General features: G+C 33.8%; 1 protein-coding gene across 1 annotated transcript in view; it reads left to right on the top strand.

The window, feature by feature from the left end:
- Positions 1-22,858, top strand: part of LOC134530736 (pinin) — a 40,723-nt gene extending 17,865 nt beyond the window's left edge. Inside the window, exons 5-10 of the mRNA XM_063365857.1 lie at positions 2,271-2,368; positions 8,953-9,028; positions 9,976-10,131; positions 12,667-12,805; positions 15,215-15,358; positions 21,324-22,858. Coding sequence (XP_063221927.1) covers positions 2,271-2,368; positions 8,953-9,028; positions 9,976-10,131; positions 12,667-12,805; positions 15,215-15,358; positions 21,324-21,694 — 984 coding nt within the window. The 3' untranslated portion in view covers positions 21,695-22,858. The remainder of the gene's footprint in view (positions 1-2,270; positions 2,369-8,952; positions 9,029-9,975; positions 10,132-12,666; positions 12,806-15,214; positions 15,359-21,323) is intronic.
- The last annotated feature ends 351 nt before the right edge of the window (positions 22,859-23,209 follow it).

Below are 23,209 nucleotides of genomic sequence, written 5' to 3'. Positions count from 1 at the left end.
TGCAAAAATCTAGTACAGCGGCTCATTTGTGAATAATTACATAAAAAATAGTAGTGATTAAAAATGTCTAATAAAATACAAAATATCTTCTTAAAAACATAGCAAGTAAAAAATATCAACCCAAAAATATATAACAAACGGTAAAATATCATTAGAAAGACTTTTTAAGAAATATTTACATTCATGAAAATATGTAGTTTAAAAGAAAAATTATTTAATTAGGAGGGCAGGGTTCTGCAACATTACAATCTTTTCCGTATAAAACAATGTATTTGAAGTGGAAATCTAATATTTATTCGGTCATTACCACTTACTTAATAAATTAACGGAAAAATACGACGTTGTTTGGCGTGTAAATTTTCTTATAAAGACGTTTTTAAAAGTTTTTTCCTTTATCTGATCGTCTGCGTCGCCGTGGTGTAGGTATAATCTAAATCTAAAATTTAATTTCGGTCATTACCACTTATTTATTTAATTAAAGGAAATACAAAGTTGTCTGACGTGTAAATTTTCTTTTAAAGACGTTTTTAAACTTTATTTCCTTTATCTGATTGCGTTACAGCGTACCGCTTATAAAAATGTAGCCAGCGCATCATTCATGTTTGGTTATGTTGCTTCCCGTATAGAGTGCGCACACGTAGTTGAATATCGATATCTCACCGATTGGATGCAACGCGCGCTCTCTGTCAAGTGCCGAGTTAACTACATTTGATAGCCCGCATTCTTTCGTGGCAAGTGTGTACTACGACATGTTAGTTCACGTCAGATTCACGCGGCTTGCGTTCGCGTTAGTTTTGGTTTTTCTATTTAAAGTTGAAGAAAGGTTTTTGTTTAAGGAATTATTAATATAGATTGTTTGGCGTGCTCTTGTATACTCCGCCGTTTTTTTAAATAAACGTACTTTCCATGAACGGGTTTTGTTTTTATGAATAACTTTACCTAACAAAAAAAATTTTTTCCTCACAATGGTCGCACCCCTACTTTTCAAACTTGATTTTAGAATAAAATCTGCGACGATTATGCGAGAAAACACGGTATTTAGTTTGCTCAGAGTTTACAGGTACTTTAGTTTTCACTTAAGTGCAGTTTCCATTTTCTTAGAGTCAAGTTTCACGGGTAAATTTCCATAATGATTTTTTGATGAAGACCAATGCTTGTCTGTATTTTTTTCTTTTTGTAGAGCAACTTATTACATATTGGTTATAAAATACTTTTGTACGTTATACAAGTTAGGATTAGCAAGGTTGATTTGAAGTACTGGTCTACTGGTTTGTTTTTGGAGAACAAACTATATTTAGGGACCCGGAAAAATTGTGAACTACGAAATTCATTGATTTAGAATACAAGGAAAAAAACATTTCAATAACACACTATTTCGATATCTTGGACTTAGTATTTTTTTCCCTACTACAGCACCAATAAATATATTTAACACCTTAAATGCGATACTTTGCTCTTTTGTATCGTCGAAGTACAAAGTCCCATAATGAAATTATAATGGGACCACCTTGGAGCTTTATTAAACCCAACACAAAAAGAATCATTAAAATCTGTTTATAAAAAAAGAAGTTATGTCCGAACATACATTAAAAAATCATATATTCAACTCTTTTTTTTTTTTTTAAGTCATTAAAAATAGCATCCAGTAATGACACAGTATAAAATTACAATACTATTATTTCACAAGTTGCTAATACAGTTACATGATTAAAAACAATGAATGTAAATGTTTTATATTTTGGTTATTGATAATTTAAATGACCCATTCTTTTCCATTTTAATTGCTCAAAGATACAGCTTTTTGAACATTACTATTGTTTACTTTTACTCATATTTTTTAATTGCAAGTTTAATTCCAAATGCATTACCAAAGATATATACAGTGATATGTACTGCGGTTACTGCCCATCAATGCATGCAGATTTACTACATATGTAATTAAATTTTTCTAATCTCTTTTAATTTTTTCCTCATCAAAGTGTTAAATTGTTTAAAAAATAATTATAATTTTTTTTTTCAGGCATTAAATATTTTGTTTATTCAAGTCTGAAAATAGTAAATATAATCATTAGTTCATTTCAATAAGTTTTGCTTGGACTATTGTTTCTTTCAGTTATTCTTGAAAACAAAGATTTTTCTAGATTTGTGTTCTAATTAATGCTGTTTATATAATTAATGTTTCTGCTTAAATATGTAATGTATTCCAGCAAGATTGAAGTTTTATCATTGTCTCTGTGTAATAGTTTAATTGGCGTGTTGTGTTTCTGCAGCCCGCCATCTCATCACGTGTTATTTTCACACCGAAGGAACTGCCATCTCGGCAAGAGGTGCTGGCCGCCCAGGGAACAGACGAGAAAAGTAAAGCCAGGTAAGTTTAGAACAATAACCACATTACCAATTACAGCGAAAGCTCTTTGGTTCACAGTGTAAGGTCCACCACATTTTGGAATCCAACACCAATTTAGGGAAATCTCAAACTTTAAATAATTTAATTAATCTGAAATTACATTTTCTTAATAAAATTTCAAAATGAATAAACCTTGATTTGCAAGAATTTAGTGAACATTTTTTATTTCATTTTTAAATATTCAGTTAAGCAAAAAAGAAATACTAACATCACCTAATTAGATATCCTGTAAGGTGATTTGACTTTAATGCTGATGAATGTAATTTTGGGTTGAATTATCGAAAAGATTAATCAAATTCAATAGGACCACAAGCTGTGCATAGCCAACTTTGTTCAGATTTTTCGGTTGGATTCCGGTTGTTGACCTTAGCCGTCAGGTTGCATTTCTGCAATTTTTAGCATTTTAGTTTGCTCAGAGTTTATCATCAATGTTTGTTTTCATTTCAGTACAGTGTTTTCAGTTTTCTAGTGGGTTTCATTTCATATTTTACAGTGCATTTCCATAAAGATTTTTTGATCAGTTTCATCTATGTTTTTCCTTTTTATATGGTGTCTTATTACAGCTTGTTTTATGTACCATTGTACAGTCTGTTAATTTTTCTATAATATTGCCATTAAAACTAATGACATTCAGTAATTTGGCGAACTTGCTAATCCAGCATGGCCGTGGTCCTAAATTTGCCACATTAAATGCTGCACTGGCTGTTTGTGTAACACAGAATTTAATATACAAGTGACCATAATACAATTGTTTGAACAAAAAGTGTTAAATATTTTGTAACTTAAAAAAGAGTAAATAATGAGGTGACAAAATTAGTAGTGGTGCACCGATGCGGATACCGATGAATCGTAATCGGCGATTATGGGTACTTACCGATTAATCGTAATCGGTGATTATGGGTACTTACCGATTAATCGTAATCGGCGATTATCTTAACGATTACTTTGCCGATTATCTACGTCCCGGCATAATTAAGTAGGGTTTTACCGTGTAATATTTTGTTACACATTTTAGGACGAAATACGGTAATATTTGTATATATTACAGATATTTCGTTAAGTTTAATAAATCTCATTGCCTCGAACAATAAAAAATACACTTTTCCTACACGTTTATTTACGTTTCGTCTTTTGTTATGTCTTTTATTTAGTGGCCTTGTACGTTACCTATAGTCAGAGACGTAAAATAGATGGAACGCAATCAAAATACCACAAGCAGTTGCAATGGATTCTATGACAATCAATCTTTTCGAGTCGTAGTAGCGGTTCAAAATCATGGTCCCTATACCTTCTAGAATTTATCACTGCGTTTTACAAACTCGTTATGGGCGTTTTTGGTAACATTATCTGTTGTTGTGTTATTTGTATGTGAAGTGAAAAGTATTTAAATTTTTTATATATTCAGTCAACATAAATAAAATCACATGTGCTAAAATGGGATTTGACTTTTGAGTCATTTTTATATAATTATAGTGAGATGGCGAGTAGGGAGAAAAATGTGAAGTGTGGAAACATTTTTCTATAAACTTAAGTGAACAAAATAAAGCAACATGTTTACATTGTTAAACTGTAATTTCTCGATGCAACCTTATGTGATAGTCGATAATAATGCTAGTTTTCCGCAACAAAAACTTACCCATTGTAAATTAAAATTATTAGACTGTAGTACAAGTTGTTTACAATAACAAATATAAATAGAAGTTAATTTAATTTACACTTTGCAATGACTTAATAGTGTATTTTATATATTATTATACTGTTATTATAACTGTATTCTCAATTTTACCTGAATTCATATGGGAATAAAAAATTTTGTGTGCATTATTACACTTAAAAAAAATTTGTTCATTATAATCAGTAACCGAATCGGTATCTGCCGATTATTGCTCTCATAATCGGTAATCAAATCGGTAATCGGTAAAGTCATATCGGTGCACCAGTAAAAATTAGCAATAAAAAACAATATGCAGTGCTGATATGTTGTAACCAGAATGGATATTAGTCCTGTTGAGACCACCGTTATCTCCACTAACCACAGCGTTAAGCGGAAAGGGAGGTAGTAGGGCAGTCTGATGGAAAGAAAGAATCCTAGGTCGAAGTAAAGTGAATTTATTACCTGTACTGGTCCACAAAATTAATACTGTACTCATCAACAATTACATTGACCGCTTCCACAGCAAATTTACACTGATCACTAAATATTAGTTGGAACATTTATAATAGTAATCAATTATTAACTTTAATAAATCCATTACTTTTACCAAAAATAATGACGCACAAAAATATTAAATGAAAGTATGGAGGGGTTGGAGATGGTAGTCGCAGGCCACACCACATGCCTCAGACTGAGTCAATGCCAACTCACAGTTATTAATAACCAGACTCCAAATAAAGTACAGGTTATGCCAGCATAACTTTGTACTCCCCCCCAAGAATACAAATATAATAAGGTGCATACATAAACAGTACAGGCTGTGTAAAATACTTGCAATAATAAATACTTCACAATATTAGTAAACATCAAATAAAAATCACTATTACCACAAATAAGATCATGTACCAGCATGTATATTAACAGAACTAATTTTAACATTACTTCCTTCAGATAAGCAAATCTTTAGCGTGTATACATAATAGAATATTAATTAACTTTAAAAAAAATTGCTTCAGGTACATGTTATAACGAATGGTTAACTGTTAATAATACAAGGTAAGGCACTTTAAAATACACGCATACCTGCCTCATGATATAACTTCTTTTTCACTACAAAAAAAAAAAGTAGGAACACATCTAAATGCCTACCATATGCACCATCGAAAAACCCATCAACAATATGTTCTCTGATTATTTACTTTTCCTCAATAAAAAAAAAATTAACTTTCTCTCTAGTAGCGCTCTCAAATTAAAATATATATCTGTATCTTACACCATATAGTCAAAGCTCACTAACAGCCAAACTTGAAAATGATAATAAATTACTGAAAATATAAATGGCTGACTGTGACACTTTTCATTTAACTGGTGGGTAGTCTTAGTAAGTTCACTCACATATTGTACTCCAAATTCGGGGAGGTGCTAAAACTAAGTGCCAAAATCTTACTTTGCTGCCCAACATCGCTCATCATGAGCAAAGGAAAACAGCTCAAATCCTCGTCGACAGTAAACGAAAACGCTTACATAAGGCAGGTCTCCAAAACATGCTTCAAAAAGGGCAACCTGCCCGAAAACGCAGCAGTGCCAGACCAAGTGGAACTTCCTGGTTAAATGCAGTAACCGTCCACCACGATGAATTACATTAAACTCGTCACGTTTGCTGTAATCGTAAATGAAGTACAACCAGGCACCAACCCGTTTCACTGCAATAGCTAGCAGCACGAACTCGTCGCAAACACTACTCGTAAACTGTAATGCTTAATATTGCCATAGTATTCTCTGCAATAGCTATTAGCATGCACTCGTCGCAAACACCACTCGTAAATCGTATTGCTTAATACTGCCATAGTATACAGTGGCTCAACTCCACTCGTTGAAGTTACATCGTCGACAGACCGCCCCAAAAACCGCAACATTTTCAATTACAACTCGCCATACCGACACAAACCTCACAAAAAATTACTTCCCTAGCCCTACCAACAGCTGGCTACGGCAAACAAAAATTTCTCCATCGTGGCGCTATCAGCGCGCCGCATACAGAGACCTCCTACGACAAATCAGAGAACTACGAGGCAAGGCTAGTTCAAAACCACCTCACCAGAATGCGTAAGCATTCACATAACCAGCGCGGTCACAAAGAAAACAAATATGTGACGAGCGAAGCTAACGTCACACTGTGTAAAGCTTTGACCAAACAAAGCCTTTGAAACCCTTTTTAATATTCAATGTGATATCGTCAGAATATTTGCTATTCGTTTTATATGATGCTTTGGTTGTGATGCAAAGCTTCGCATCTTATGCAAATCTAGGCGTTTGTTGCGAAGCTTTAAAACATGGACGCCTAAGGTTTGCTTATGAAAATAAGTTTTTTTTGTACAGTAGAGCACCCTGTATCCGGAATGGTTGGGACTTAGACTATTCCGGATAGTAGAAAATTCCGGAAAGTAGAAATTCACTATAAGGCCCCCTAATTGAAAAAAAAAATTGCTCCCAAAGTTTGTGAACATCCTGTAGCTGTAGATGAAGACGGCTAGGGGGGTGGGGGTAGGGTGATGACAGCTACATCCGGTGGTGTGACCTTGCCACGGGCACGCTTATCAGACCTTACCTAGAAGCACGCTACAGCTACGTGACTGTACCATGATGTCCGCGCGAAGCAAGCAGACGTAGGCGAGACGTTTGACATTCAATGAATTGTGTTACAATTACGTAATTTACATACAGTTTGTACAGTGATTTGGTGTATCCACATGTTGCATAAATAAAATATAAAATAATAACACATGGTACAGTTAGGTACGGTACATTACAAATAAAAAAACACTTGCCATGACTCACTGTAGGCTACACATGTCCCGCGAATAAAAAATAATGTCCTAGAACTTAGATAAACTGCATTGAAATAATCACTGTATACGGCCCCACTTGTCTGTGTGTAAGAAACATTGTTTAACAGCCGCATTAATTTAAATTTAAAAAGCTAAACAACAAATTACCTAAATCGTCACACATTGTGAAAGACAGGAGAAGTTAAAGTTAATCACTGTCACTGTCACTCTGAACGTAACTGTTTACGTTTGTGCCACTGGTGCCAGGTGTTGGATCGTCAATGTTCTCACTCGTAGTTGAAGCAGGTGTGGAAACAGGAGCTTTTTTGAACATGTCACTAATGCGTTGTTGCCGCACACGTTTGTGCTTCTCTTCAGTCAGCTGTTTTTGAAGCATATACAAATGCATAATTTGCTGGTCGTTGATATAACTTCGTTGCTCTAGGCCAGCTATTAATCGTTCAATGTGGTGAAGGCACTCATCTTGCGAGATTTTCTCCTGTGGTTCATCTTCATCGCTACTGCTTTCATTGTTTCCGTCGTCTTTGTTACACTTAACAGAGTCTAATATCTCCTTATCTGAAAAGTGATGCACAACGGGAACATTATCATCAACACAAAACCATTCCACAATGTTTTGTTCTTGCAATTGTAAGTCTTCTAGTTCTGGATTTGTTATATTCTTGGCATACTCCAGCAGTTCGTTCACGTTTTTTTGTTCAAAACCTTTGAAGTCGGCTTCATTTCCCTTGTCATGAACCTCGTCACGATAAACCAAAGTCGGCCACAATTTAAACCATGCCTTGTGAAATGTTGACGCAGGCATACCTTCCCATGCACGAGCTAGTGACCATATGACATCCTTTATGGTGTATTCCTTTTTAATTTCTGAGATCGTTTTGCCGCCATTCAGATCAGATAAAAAGTGCCGTATAGAGCGTGCACAAGTAGTGGAATATTGATATCTCGCTGATTGGATGCAACGCGTACTCTCTGTCAAGTGCCGAATTAACTACATTTGATGGCCCGCACTCATTCGTGGTAAATGTGTACGATAGTTACACGTTATTTCACGTCACATATTCAAGTGGCTTGCGTTCGGGTCACAGATTTTGTTTTTCTATTTAAAGTTTTAGAAAGGTATTTGTTGTATGAATTATTAATATAAATTGTTTGCAGTATTCTTGTATACTCCACCTTTTTTTTATATATGTAAACGTACTTTCCATGAACAGGTTTTGTTTTTATGAATAACTTTCCTGACAAAAAAAATTTTCCCGCATAATCGTTGCACTCCTACTTTTCAAACTTGATTTTGGTATAAAATGTGCGATGATTATGCGAGAAAACACCATTAAGTCCTTCTTCTTTTTTTTTTTCTTTTCGAAATTTTAAAGTCATTCAATCTGTAGTCTCAATGATTAAACTTCATAATTGATTGACTATGCTACTGGAAATAAAATTTTTTGATAACTATTTAACGGATAGATACCATTACAGTTAAATCATAAACTCAACTCGATGTATATTATGTGAAATAGTTTCACAAACTTTAGGGATTGCAAGTAAACAGAAGTGAAGACAATTTTAAAATGTCATAGATGAATAAAAATTAAAATATTGGTATTGAAATTATAGTTCATTTTAATTCTAGATGTGTTATGACTAAAATGTGAAAAATCTCTAACTCGGATATCAAGACTGTCTTACAGCCAAATTCCAAGAAAACCAAAGCTCTGAATGGTATTTTTATGGTAAAATGTATGGCACAATCAAAATGTAGACTACAATAATTAAGAGCATGTTCACAATGCCACTTCAGACAAGATTGATGACTTGCGCAAAAGCTGAGAGCAAAATGCCTGCTAACTAGCCAGATGATGTTGCTAAGGCATATCAAAAATACAATTTACAGAACTGTAGAGTTACTTTAGTGTTTATGAGGTAAGCATAATAGCCTCAATGTTTGTATAGTGGGAAATGATATGTAATCCACTTCTTTTGTAGAGCTTTGGGAAAGTTATTGTTTTTAGTAATTTTTTCTATCTTTTTTGTGAATTCAGGAATAGGAGAATGTTTGGTGCTCTCCTAGGAACTCTGCAGAAGTTTCGTCAGGAAGAAACTAGGATGAAAGAAAAGGTACTACATATATTTACTTATCATTAATTTACTAGCCCTTAACAATTTTGCATTCTTTGTAAAGTGCTTAGTATGATATTAAATTTCCATTTTGAAATCATTACTGTGTTTTTGCTGATTTAGTTTGATTTTTGTAGTTGCTTTGTTATAAAACTGAGATGAATGCTTTGTAATTTTTTTGTGTGACTTAAAGCATTGCATTTATAAATGTCCTGGGTTATAACTGTAATCAAAACAGGATTTTGTGCAAGCAAGCTCTTACGTCGTGCTGTGGCTTGTATACTTAAAGTACATTTTTGAAGATATGTAACCTCCACGGTTCATGATGCAAGAGTAAGACTTTTTTTCATCTGTGCTTTGCCATCCGTACTTGCCATCAAACATATTTGTACTGCAGTTCCCCACCATGTGCTTACATACTCATTGTGGACATTCCATTTATTTTTAACTAGTTCAGATAATTATTGCGAGCAGCAGTGTGAGCTTGCATCACAGAGAGAACTGATTCTGCTTCATCACACGACTGCCTGCTTCTTGCCAGACACATCATGACACGGGCAGCGATGTCTGACAGCTGTCAAAGGTTTGGGCTATGAGAGTGAACTAGCTTAGTTCTGTAGTGGGGCAGGAAGCTCCATCCCTCAATGCCAGAGTGAGAGTGCTGCACTCTGGAGGAAGCATGCTGAACTTGTTTTTTTAACATTACAATGGTCTGAATATTGAAAATAAAGGTAGATTTTCCTTCCGATACTTAGGAACAAACATCTACTTCATTTAAATAAAACAATAGCTAGAAACTGTTGTAAATATGCTTGGGTTAGGTATATTCTGTTACCGCTCCATTTACAATGCTTAACCCCACGTCCATGTTGAATAACATAGTAACCTTAATGTCGATAAGATGTTAAACTTGAGCCATTTTATTTACTTAATTTTCTCCCCACCAGGAAGAGAAACGAGCTCAGGTAGAAAAGAAGTTGGAGGAGAATGCTAAAAGGGAAAAAGAAGAGTTGAAGAGAGAACGACAGGAGTTGTTTCAAGAAAGAAAGCGTAAGCAAGCAGAAATTCGTAAAATTGAGTTTAAAATATTGCGAATAAAAGAGGTGAGTAAAGGACTGCAAGTTAATTTTTTATTGGGGTTCATGGCTTTTGTTTATGGTTTAAAATGCTATGTCCTACATGTTTTCTAACAATTTTTTTTTTTTCTTTTTTAAGGTCTTACAACAATTTGACTAGTGTGCACATCAGTGTTGAGAAATTAAGAGAGTTCTGCAGTATAAGTCAAGCTATTAGGATTCAATTTACCAAGTGATGTTTGTGCCAAATTGTTTGTTATGTATAAAGCTGATGTGCTATAATATATTAACCTGCAGCAACTTGGTCTGTTTGGAGCACAACACTATATTTTCACCACATGCCATAAAAAATCAAGTTTGCCTGAGAAATAGTAAAATTTTAAGTGTTAGTGGCGTTCAGAAATGTTTAATTTCTTACCAAAAAAAAAACAGACACACATTATTTAAAATCACTCCGTATTTAAAAATCTGCATTTTGAGTTCTGTATTTTAGTACTACTGTATATGAGAAAATTTTCTAAAATTGTATTTTATATATGTTAGACAATTAAATGGGTTTTAACTTTTAATACATAATATTTGGGAGTATGTTATGGTAGTATTTACTTTGTAATAATTTAAATAGCCATACTTGGAAACATTTTTTAAAATTTTTTTCCTCAAGTCATGTCATACCTTTATTAAATCAGGGGTGGCCAACTTGTGCCGCACATATTATTTTAATTCAGAAAAACCACGGGAAACCTAAATCAAAATGTTTGGGCAGGATTCAAGTATTGTTTTCTGAAATGTGAGTTCATTGATTTACCACTGTGCCATTTGGCTCGGTACTTACGTAGGCTCTACAGTTTCAACATTATGTTGTCAATAATCACTATTGAAGTCGGTGGTTAGTAATTCCATAAGATTATGCACAGAAATATTTAAATATATGTAGTACCAAGTTTCTGTCATCGCTGCTGTAGTTACAGAATACCTGGGAAAGTCACGAAACATTTTTGAATTGATTCTTGTAATAGCAAAATTAAAAAAAAAAACCTACCTCTTTTTCTGACAAATAGGCACTTGACAAAATGGTAAAATGTGAAGTAAAACAAGATTATGTTGATTTTCTTCTTTTCACAAAATTACTAGTACCCCCCCCCCCCCCCCCCCCCCCCCCCCTTTTCCTCTTTTTTCACCTAAAAATCTAATTAGCTTTAGGTTCAATTCTACATAGAATAATTTTAGACAAATGAATAGTAATTGTTTACAAACACATGTATCATTCTAAAACAGAATTACTGTGGTTACATGACCATTTATTTTGATGTCAGTGCTTAACCTGTAAAGAGATAAAAAATCCAACACTGGCTAGCAGCTCAGCAAATGTTAGCTGACTGGAACGTTTTTTATTTTGTGTGTCTAGTTTGACTAAAGATGTTAGGTACTTAAAATTACTAGAATAACTAAGTACCCTGCATTAATATTTTAATCAATGCCATTCTCATGGGTAGGAAATCAAAGCTGAAGGGTTTTTAAGTAGAACATTTTTGTGAGTTCTGCAATGTTTATATTGACTGAATGCTTAGGTAAGAGGATATATTTCAAGTGGAAAATAAGACTGCATATGTTTTTATGTTGGTGAAAAATTTATTACGAGCAGTAAATTAAGATAAATAATTTTAAATATTCATCAAAATTTAAACAAATTCCACAAAGCCAGTAGCACAAGTGTCTGTACATTCGCACTTATGGGTGAAAATTTACCATGAGATATGAAAATATCTAAAATTGCCATAAAATAATTGCATTTTTACATAGTTATCAGGCACACAGATTTTAGGAATAACATTACCAGGACTTTGTGATTTATCACTCGCATCGTTATACACCCAAAATAATATTATTGTGAAGATCTGTTGAAAATATATGTGACTTAACAACAAATTCAAATAATCAGCCTGGACTAAGTCACCAGCCAGAATGCTCAGTGTACACCCAAGTATTGGAAGGATAGACTGTAAGGCCAAAGTCTTTCTCGCTGTCTTTTTAAAACTAAAGTTATCATTTCAAAATATCAAAGTAATTATTGGAGGTACTGATGATGTAGGTGAACAATCAGTTTTACTTATGCATGAATCAAACAAATATGTTCCAGAAATTCAGTTAATACCCAAAAATAAAATTTTCCCACCATCTTTGCCACAGATTTTATCTCTTGGGTGAAAGGTGTATGCTAATAAGATGAAAACAAAACAGTCTCCACTTTCTTGCATTTGCTGTAGCGGGAGTGTGTTAGAATTAAAATATTAAATTTTAAGTAAGTTGCATTTAAAATGCTAATTACACAAAATAGATGCTAATTTTGGAAAAAAAATAGATGCTAATTTTTCTAGTCCCTACCCATATCTGTAGCCTTCAAAATATAGAATTAAAATATTTTTGTTAGTTTATTCTTTAGTTTTTTAATATTATTACTTGTGCTTAGTTTAGAAGCATTGTACAAGACATTTATTCCCTGTGGTTTGGATATTACTCATGCTTATATGTTTGCAATAATGTTCTATTTTTATGTTGCAGCAAGAGGAATGGGAAGCAAAGCATAAGTTTCTCATGAACTTTATCCAGACACGTACGAAACCTCACATTTTCTACCTGCCAAAAGTTCAGTCTGCAAAAACAGAGGAGCGGCTGGTAGCGAGTCGGAAGGCAGTTACTCGTAAGTACGGGTTGTGTTTGTACAGTTGAATTTAGTAATGGTTTTACGTGATGCTTGGAAGAGTAGTGGCTGGCTAGTGTCTGTCTTCCATGGTGTTCAGAGTTGTACTTCTCCCACCACGAGGATGTTTGTTGGCTACCAGACTAGTTCTTTATCCATAACCTTTGATGTGTGGTTACGATAATGAGTGGTCTAATCTCTCACATACAACCAAGGCAGTTGAGTTTGTTTACTGCTGGGGTTATTCCCAGATTTTTCCCAAAAAGGAAATAACACATGTCTTTAAAAAGGAATAGCGAGTTTAATTTTCCATAAGAGACACCCACTTGAAAAAACACAAAAAGGTTTCTGTTTAACTAAAGCTTTATAAAGAGAGATAGCAAACGATAGTTTGATAGCAAATCATAGATAGGTAGATGAAAAAAGAGAATGGAAGGGAGAGTAAGAGTGCATGTCTTGTGTTAAAAAGCAAAATGTCCCCTAAGTGTGGAAGTGGTTTTTTTCCCCCCTGCAACATTGTGATATTCTGCACTATTACAAAAAAAAAATATTTTGATGATAAGTGAATTATGGGGATATTATTGGTGTTGATTCAAGTTGAGTTCCTTTATTTTGTGTTGAGTAGAATCTGGTAATAGGTAATTGAATTGGGAACTTGCATGGCTCACAATAACAATTTAATTGACTTTCTCTGTGTTTATTATTGGGCTAAATATAATAATTTATTGCAGTAAATATATTAAGTGTTGGACCTACAAACAGACTACTGTTGAAAATGTTAGAAAATTATTTTTTTAACAGGCTGAGAACATTGATTGATTGGTTTCACGTTACTAGGTGAGGCTTCCTTGACAAGACTTTCCTTACTCGTCAAGGGCATGTAAAATACAAAGTGAACATAAATTTGTGTCTGTGTAGCAGACTTGTAAGAGACCTCAAAAATTAGCTTGTTTTGATAATTTAGGGCATAGTTTATTGAAAGAAAGTTGTAGTGTTGGAAAAACATGTACCTACAAAATACTTTAAGAAAAGTTTTTTCATGGATTTTATAGTAATGGAATTTTTAACAAAATGTGTATTTTTGTGTATCATCGCTTAGCAAACATTTCAGTAACTTTACAGTTAAGCGTTATTTGCAAATTGACTATATACGTTTCTTGCCAAGTGTTTTCTTTCTGCTAAAATGGAATTAAAATACAAAACTACTTTTCCTTGTATGCTGTCAGTTTGAACAAGAGCAAGAATTATTACAGAATATTTTAAGTAACGTATTTACCCGAAAATAATGCAAATCTGAATATAATGCGACCCCAAACTTTTTGATCGTGAGTTTATGAAAAAGATGGAAATCGTAATTGAATAACATATCACTTTAAAATTATTTAAATTATGAAATTTAGTCCATATTGAGCCTTTCTGGTGCCACTTTCATCAGGAGAGTGATTTACATGTCTCTTTTGAAGCATCATGCCGCAGTTAGACAAAAAATGGTGTTTCATGATAGTAGTTCAAAAGGGCAGCTGTTCAGAAAGCAAAGAATGTGGTGATGTACTGTGGTTGTCCGGGAGGGCCACAGTGAGAAGCAGAACGAACCCAGTGACAACTCCACTAGCACCCTCCCCTTCATCCTGCATCCCTCATCTGTTATGCCTGTGCAGAGGGTCAGGAAGCCTCAGACTACAGTGGCATAAATGATGCAATATACAGGCAGAGCGTGTAGTTTTTGAACTAAGTGGAGGTTAAGGTGGTGGTAATTATCAGAGGTCTAAAGTGGCATAAGTTACACATTTAAGAGGCAGACCGTGTAATTTTTAAACTGAGCTGTTCCCAATGGTAAAATACAAGTTAGTAATTATAATGTGACCCCCTCCCCCCACTCTTAGTTTTCACAGTATTGGTTAAAATCATAGCATTATATTCAGGTGAATACGGTAGATTCCAAAATTTTCAGGTTCTTGTTTGTAGATTTTTAGCCACAGTGAAAGGTCTTGAATCTGGTATACTATGGTTTGACACCTTCTGTAATCTGACACCAATCAAACCATTTTCTTTCAGATTTCGGCTGTTGACCTTTACTGCCAGGTCACGTCACTGTCAGCGTGTTTAGTTTGCTCAGAGTTTTATCACTGCTGTCTGTTTTCATTTCAGTACTATGTTTCCTGTTTTATAGCAAGTTACATTTCCATAATGATTGCTGTTCTTTGGTATTTCCATTAAAACTATATTGTATTGTCATTTTAAAATCCAGCAAAGTCTCTAATCCGGCAAAGTCTCTAATCCGGCATGGCCGTGGTTTCAATCGTGCCAGATGTTGACACTTAAATGCTAGACATAGCTGATTTGAGAGCTTTCATGGTGCTGTTAATATTTTTGTTTTTTCTGTGTGAATAATTTTGCTGTCTGTTTTAGGGATGATGGAAAAGAAGAGAGCTAACGTGCAGGAAGAGCTTGATGCTCTAGACAAAAAGGGGCGATGGCGTCAGGGCTTGGGGGAGCCCGAGGGGAGGGGGGATGGTCGTGAAGGCAATGTCAACAAGGAGAATAGGTTGCAAAGTAAGTGCACTGTGAATATTCCTGCGTTTACTTGTTATTCGTTTGTAGGAGAACATTAAATATGAAACGCATGCATAATTTAATCTGAATTTTAAATGTCCATTAATAAGAGGTTTTTTTTTTTTTTTTTTTTTAATTTTCAGAGTGTACACTAATCTAAACCTCATAATCATAAACCTAAGTTACCTATACTACCATGTATCTACAGTATACTCGTGATTATTCAAGTAATGACTAGCAAGGGGTCCACGGATAATAGAGAACAGGGTGTCTACTGACCCTGGAAAACCTGGAAAACCTGGAAAAATCAGGGAATTTTTTCAAAAATCAGGGAATTAGGTTGTAGTTGGCAATACTTTTTTGTTTATTGATCAGCTTGCATTGACGTAGCATCAAGTGTATCCCCTCCCATTTTTATTTTTGAATGGCAAATAATGAACAGTTCCCATGTCCATTTTCTTTTATTTACCATCGGATTCGGAAGTGGCGTTAAATCACGTTATACAAACTGGTTCAAGCTGGTCTGTTATCCTGCTGACGTGACGTGCTGTGACATGTGCTCCCCGCGCTCGGATTATACCGACAGGTGCATTTCATTTTAAGTAATTATGGATGCCTCCAACATAAACTGGGCATTTTTGTTAGCTTTGAAAATACATATCACAGACACTTTTGGTGAAGATTCGCCATAGTTGCTAGAAATTGGTAGCTGTGGGCTTCATACGGTCCATGGTGCTTTCAAAACTGGAATTTCTGCTACACAATGGGATGTTGTTAGTTACTTTTTGTTTAAGCATATTCTTGCAAGGAGGGCAGACTACATTAGAATAACTATATCAGAGCTTTTTCCCAAGAAATTTTGTGCAATCAGATGGTTAGAAAATACTGCAGTTGCTGAGCGTGCCATGAAAACGTTACCCCACCTAAAGATATTTGTTAGTGAAGTTTCTCAATGTAGGTAGTGGAAAGTGCTCTTGAAGATAATTTTCTAGAAGTAAAATTTACATTTTTCCACTCTTTGGCATCAGAGCTGTAATTGTTTCTTACAATGTTCCAAAGAAATTTGTTAGTGAAGTTTCTATTTCATCTGTCTTTCAAAGTAGTGAAAAGTGCTCTTGAAGATAATCTTCTAGAAGTAAAATTTACATTCTTCCACTCTTTGGCATCATAGCTGGAATTGTTTCTTGCAATGTTCCAAAGTGAAGCACCCATGGCACCTTTTCTGTATGATTTACTGGTAGACATTTTATTAGCTTTGGCAGGAAAGTTTTTGAAACCAGAGGTACTGAAGAGCTTTAGGGAAAAACACAATGTATCTCGATTGGATGTAGATAACCAGGAAAATCTATTTACTGCTAACAATATCAAGTTGGGTTATGCAGTACGCCATGCCATCAAAAAAGAAAAAGTACCAGAAAAGTCTGTCCTGTTACTGAAAAATGATGTTAGGACTTGTCCAAAGGTTATAGTAAAAAAACTTCAAGACAAAAGTCCCCTGAAGTACAAACTTACCAAAGGAATTTCCTGCTTATGTCCGTCTATGGCTTTAAATTCGGGTGTGAGGAAACAGCGTGTGAAGTACAGTTTAGAATGTTGTCTTCGAAACAGGTGGCTATCAGGACAAGAAGCTGATAACATTGAGTGATCATATCAGTTGGTATGTTCCTCGCAAGATTCTGAAGCACTGTTCTCGTCTTTTTCTCGAGAAGATGGGCGCCTTGATCACTTGTGGATGCTCATTCTTAAGGCACATACAGTAGTTGCCAAAACAGGCCTTCTAAAGTTTGTGAGGATGATGATGGAAATGCATCATTGGAAAGAGGATTTTCAGTGAATTCTAATCTGCTGACTGAAAACTTGCAGGAAGAAACACTGATTGCACAAAGACAAGTGTATGACTTTGTTTAACGTTCTGGAGGTGTAGAGCATGTTGATATCATCAAGTTCATGTTATTGTATGTAAGAAATGCTAGTTGTACGTAGGCGTAAGGAAGCCCTGCAAACAAAACAAAAAGAAAAGGAAGCTACAGACAAGAAGAAGGCAGAAAAAAGAAGAGTTGAAGAGGAGATCAAGGCATTGCAGTTTAAGAAGGCTCGAGTGTTGGATTCGGCTTGTTCTGAAGCAAGTGCTATAGATGCAAAAGTTGAGTCACTGCGAAATTGACGGGAGCTTCCTTTTACTGATGTTTTTGTAGCAGCATGTTTTATTTGCCATCAATTGAGTCACTTTATCCACGTCTAGAAGAAGGTAATATTTTTACTAATTTAAGTAAGTTGAAATACTTTGAAACCCATCAATGTATTGTTATGCAGTTTTTTCAGTTTCGTGGAATGTCGTAATTGGGTTAAAGAAAACCTGGAAAAATTAAGTTTTAGACCTGGAAAACCTGGAAAAATCAGGGAATTTAATTTACTAGATCTGGTAGACACCCTGAGAGAAGCAAAGTTAAAGCAATGTAAAAAAAACTAATTAAAATTTTTTTTATCCCATCTAGACAAACACTTTAACACCCTCCCCTCAAAGTAATGCCCTAATTTATCCAGTTGAACACAGCTCTAATCAAAACATCACTATTCAAATACATTTTTTTTAGGGATGGGACGAATCCACATTTTGGTCGAATCCGAATCCTTGTTCGAATCCTCAGTGTTTGTCATCGAATCTCGAATCCCAGTCCCACACTAAACTTCACATGTTATTAAAAAAAATCACACATTTATTTTAAAAAATTACATAGGCCTATGTATTAAAAAAAAATCACATGTGTATTTATAAAATTATAAAATAAGTGCATAGTGTATACACCTGATATAAAATAGAGACAAATAACCTCAAAAACCACACACGTAAGTTTGCATCTGTCTAATTCTCTGTTAAATTAATCCTACCTATGTTTTCAATAAAATACATTTGTATAACAGACACCATTTAAAAAAATTTACGTTTTTTTCTGTAATGTTATATTATTGAAGGTTGGAAATGATCGAGTAGTTATGCTAATTGACAAAATGCAGCGTAGTTTATCTTATGTTTGTGCTTTTTCCGTTACCTTTATAATACAGTTTAGGTATACAATTTTCTAGAGCTGGACGAACCTCAGTTCTCTGGTTTCGAACCGAGCCGAACCAAACCTCATACATAAATGTTTTGAATTAAAATGAACCGACCACCAGAATTTTGGTCTTTAACTGAATGGTGAGAAAGAAAAGTTCTCCAGCTATATGTAAAATTAAAACATTATATAGCTTAGCTTTATTAAATTGCAAAACATGTTATAAGTAAAGTTTATGCAATAAATAAATAATGAAGGAAATAAAGCAGTTTAGAGAAAATAATTTTGCATTTAATTTCTTTATATATACATACTTTTAATTCATGAAGAAGTTCCATCTAAATTTCATTAAGAGTATCTTCCTTTTTCAGTGTACACTAACCTTCATTAAAAAAAATATAATAATATTATAAAGATGACCAACATTCAGCACAATGCCACATAACATATTTTTGTGGTAGACATAACCTAACATTTTTAATAAGTAAAACTTTTTAATAGGACATTAAAAAAAGTCGAATGTGAATTAAGTTACCTATCTACATTACAAAACCCGCTGACTGCAGTTGCTGTTTTCTTGGAAGAATGCTGCTCATCAGAAGAAACTTTAGACATTTTTTGGGTGGTTCTGGGTCATCTGGGTCGTCATTATCTTTTCTCCATTTGGAAAACTTCAACGACGTAAGCCTGCTCATCGCAAATCACCTCAAGAACAATAATATTGTAAACGTAACGTAAGAAGTGTGGTTATAGAAATTTGCGTCAGAAAAAAGAAAACACGAGAAATAATGATGGCTGCCGCGACTATGCTAGTCAACTTAGTACCGTACTGTAAAATTTACTGGACCAGTATTTTTAATACACAAAATTAAATTAATATTTTCAGTACCTGACTGTTATAACCAAAAAGGCCAAAGAAAATAAATACATCCCAGTAATTTAAAATACGTAATTTACGTAATCATTTCCTACCGCATTTGTCTTGTGTTAACTTGATCACGTTAGTTTTGCCGAAATACGAGAGTTCTCGTACATGCGCTTTAGTTTAACGTATGTGGTACGCAATGTTTGGTGATTTTACAACACTTCTCGTACACGCACTATAGTTAAAGGTATAATATACAATACCTTTGGCATTTGTACGATAGTTTATATTACGTAGTACGAGAAATGCATACAAAAATCTCTAAAGTAAACAAAAAACAAAGCGCGCCTATATGAAAAAAATGCTATGCGAGTTATGCGACGATTAATAATTTTATTTTTATTTTGTCTGTGCTTGAAACTGTTGAGGCGACGGTTATGCGATAAAAGTCGGAATATTACAAGTAATGGAATTTTGTTGTGCTGTTTTGTGAATGGTCTCAAATGGGGGTTAGAAAATTATAAAAACGTAATTTTTTTTTAAACGAACGTTCGGTTTTTCTAATATATTTTATGAGGTTTCGATGAACTGAAAGTAAGGGTTCGGTTCGGTTCTAAATTTTCGAACTCCGCCCAGCACTACAATTTTCAATTACTACCTAAAACTCTTTAAAACCCACCTCGAATCCTACCTCGAATCCCACCTCGGATCCTACGAATCCTCGAATCCATAGGATTCGGTATATTCGACGAATCCAAGATTCGAAAATCCCATCCCTAATTTTTTTCCATAAGAATAGGTATTTTAATCAAAATAATTGGTTTTCCATACAGGTAAGTGTGCTTTTAATCAAGACACTGTCCCCGTTTAAATTAATTTACAGTCCTTATATCTATCTAAGTACATTTGAAGTACATTAAAATAAATGTTGAATAACATTTAGGAATAAACAATCTAAAATTAGATTTAAAAATTCACTTCTGGCATTGTTTTCATAACAATTTTTTTTCCTAAGTAGGTACTACAAACATTTCTGAGTTTCAAAGTAATAATATTATTGATATAGAAAATATGTTTGAGTTCTAATAAGAATTTTTAAAACATAAACTTAGGTTTTATATTATTAGAAAGATTATTTAACCTGTTATGGTAATTCCGGACACTGTTGTTTACTAAATGCATTTCTGCCATAATTTGCAACTAGTGCATTTGCCTCAAGTGCATCCTAGTGGCGCAAGGTAAACTAGCCCTGAAAGCTTCTGGATTCTCTCCAAAGCTGCTGTTGACATGCTGGATGGCGGAGTATAGTTTGCTGAACACTAAGGCATTGTCTTCGGAAATAAATATGCGATGAAGGAAGCAAATAGCTATTGAGGAAAGAAAAAAAATTTGTTTGTTGATTTGTCACATTATTAATTTGTTGCATTATGAATTCGTTGCACTGTATTTAATGCTGCACAAGTGCGATTGCCATTGTGTGCACACAGAAATAAGTCAAAAGTTATTTTTGTTTTTATGGTTTATGAAAGTGAACTATGGCATGGTTAACTCGCAAACCAGATAATCTGCACTCGGATAATCGGGAGTCTACTGTATCTAATTTATAATGAAATGTTTTCTGTGTGGCATGAATTTTAATGTGTATTATATTATTCTTTAAATTTTGCCTAGCTGTTCTGAATATGTTGAACGAAATAATTTGAAATTGAGAAAATAAAATACTAAAATAAACTCGTCAAAAATTTTTTTTGTAGATAATTAATATGTGCAGAAAATTTAAAAATATGGAAATGCAAAAAGAGTAGCATTTTGGAAAATATATAGGTAATTAACTGTTTATTTTTTTTGGAGGTTTATATCAAGTAAATAATGACTTATATGTAGGTAGGTAATTTAGTTTTTTTTTAATTTTCATGCATAGCTGTAATTTAAGCCTATGGTGATTACAATGTTTACAAATGTTCTAAATAAAAAGCTATATTGATTTGAATGTTAGTTATAATCACAGAAAAACAAATGTTCATGCGGGGTGTGGTTTTGTTCGCAGGTGTAGGTAGTATGGTGAAAGTAGCAGAAGTGGTTCCAGATGCGGGAGCAGGTAAGGAAAGGGGTAAGGAAAGGGGTGAGGTAAGGGTGGCAGTGAAGCAGGAGAAGGTAGAGGGGGACAAAGGTGAGAATAATGTGGATGAGAATGAAAGTGAGAGTGCTAGTGAGAGTGAAAGTGATGAAGAGGAAGTGTTTGTTGAAAGAGTGATAGTTATGAAGACAGAGAAGGGTGATGGGGAGAGGTTGACGAATGAGCAGACTAGCGCAGAGATACCCACGGAGGCAGAGGTGGTTGTTACGGAAGAGGTTGCCGTCGGTAATCCCGTGGAAGGGAATGATACGACTGTAGATACACCGAGTGGGGAAACATAGTGCTTTAAATTTAGAATTATAAAATACAAAAGACATTATTTTGCATTATTGATTACATAGGTTTAATACTAATAGTTGAATCAAATACTACAAACAAAATGACACATTAATATTACGGTATAGCTAAGTTAAGTTTTTGTACAGATTGTATGAGTAGCACTGTATATATTCACATTAATAATAATAAATGAAATTTTCAAACTTATTGGATTGCAGAATTAAGGTCAATATGTATTTATTTTTATTAAGTTTTAAAACTTTTTTTTTTTACACTTTACCAAGAAAATTGAAATTTTTAGATAATTTTATTCATAGTTTCTCATCATTTTATATATAGATTTTAAAATGTTTTGCCAATAATTTTTTGTCTTGTATCTATGCAAATTGAATCTTCACCATTTCTCAAAAGGATGATTAGAATATGAACATGCCTACATCATGCCTACAGATTCATAAGAGAAGATGATGCTCACCTTCATGATAGTCCATTGATGTTTAAAAATATGTTCTGTACTGAAACACAGATGCAGTGGAATCACAGTTTTGTTGTAGTTTAAATGAAAAATGAACATAAAATAAATTACTGTCTTAGTGGTGTTAATTCCTTTAAAGTAATTATGATATACGTACGGTAAGTACAGTATATCCATAGTACATCCAAATATTGATGATGCTACTGGTAATTATAGTGTCACAGCAGCATTACTGGAGAGGTAAGTATGTAAACATTGCACAATTTGTAATTATCTCTTATCATTTTCCCTGAACTTTTAAGTGTTTACACATTAAGAAACTTATTGTAATAAAATGTTATGTATTTTTATTCTTCATATGAATTTTATTTCCAATTTTTTTTTTTCATTTACGTTAATTATTCAACAATGCAGTGTCATCAAGGTTTTAATGTAAGTTAATATATAATGCAGTTATGTATATATTTTTAACATGGCTATTTGCGTTTAATTATGTGTTTGTATTGTGCGTACATCTGTAAATTTAAATTCCAAATGTGTAGCCAATACATTCTGTCAACCAAATTCTGTTATTGGAAATAAATAAAATGTAATTTTGCTGATTTTTCTAACTGCCTGACTTTTTTTGTATGGTAGTTAATCCACAGATTACAATGTCCTGCTTGAGTTTACTTTCACACTGCTGTAAAGTCATTCTCAATTTGTAAGATAAGTACTTATGTTGTAACATTGTGTGTTTTGCTGTTTTGTTAAAATTGCAGTTGATATATTATTATATATATTGATTGTATTGATTTTGTGTTCCAAATTAATGTGAAGGGGTTCTAGAGATTAAATCATAATTGGCCTTTTGCCATGACACATCAATTAAAAATTGACCTTTTAACAGTAGGTAGTTGCATTGCACTCACATACTTCCATCATTCATCTTTGTGATATTGGAAGAGTTTATGTAAGAGCAGAATGAAGCAAGAAGTGGTTTGGTTCTTCAGAAGGCATGCTCAGCTATCCATGATGGTGGTTGGGTGTGATGCTGATACTC

This window comes from Bacillus rossius, chromosome 3, assembly GCF_032445375.1.
Source record: "Bacillus rossius redtenbacheri isolate Brsri chromosome 3, Brsri_v3, whole genome shotgun sequence".
NCBI classification, from domain to species: Eukaryota; Metazoa; Arthropoda; class Insecta; order Phasmatodea; family Bacillidae; genus Bacillus; species Bacillus rossius.
The sequence above is the reverse complement of the archived record's forward strand: the minus strand, read 5'-3'. Positions and strand labels throughout refer to the sequence as shown.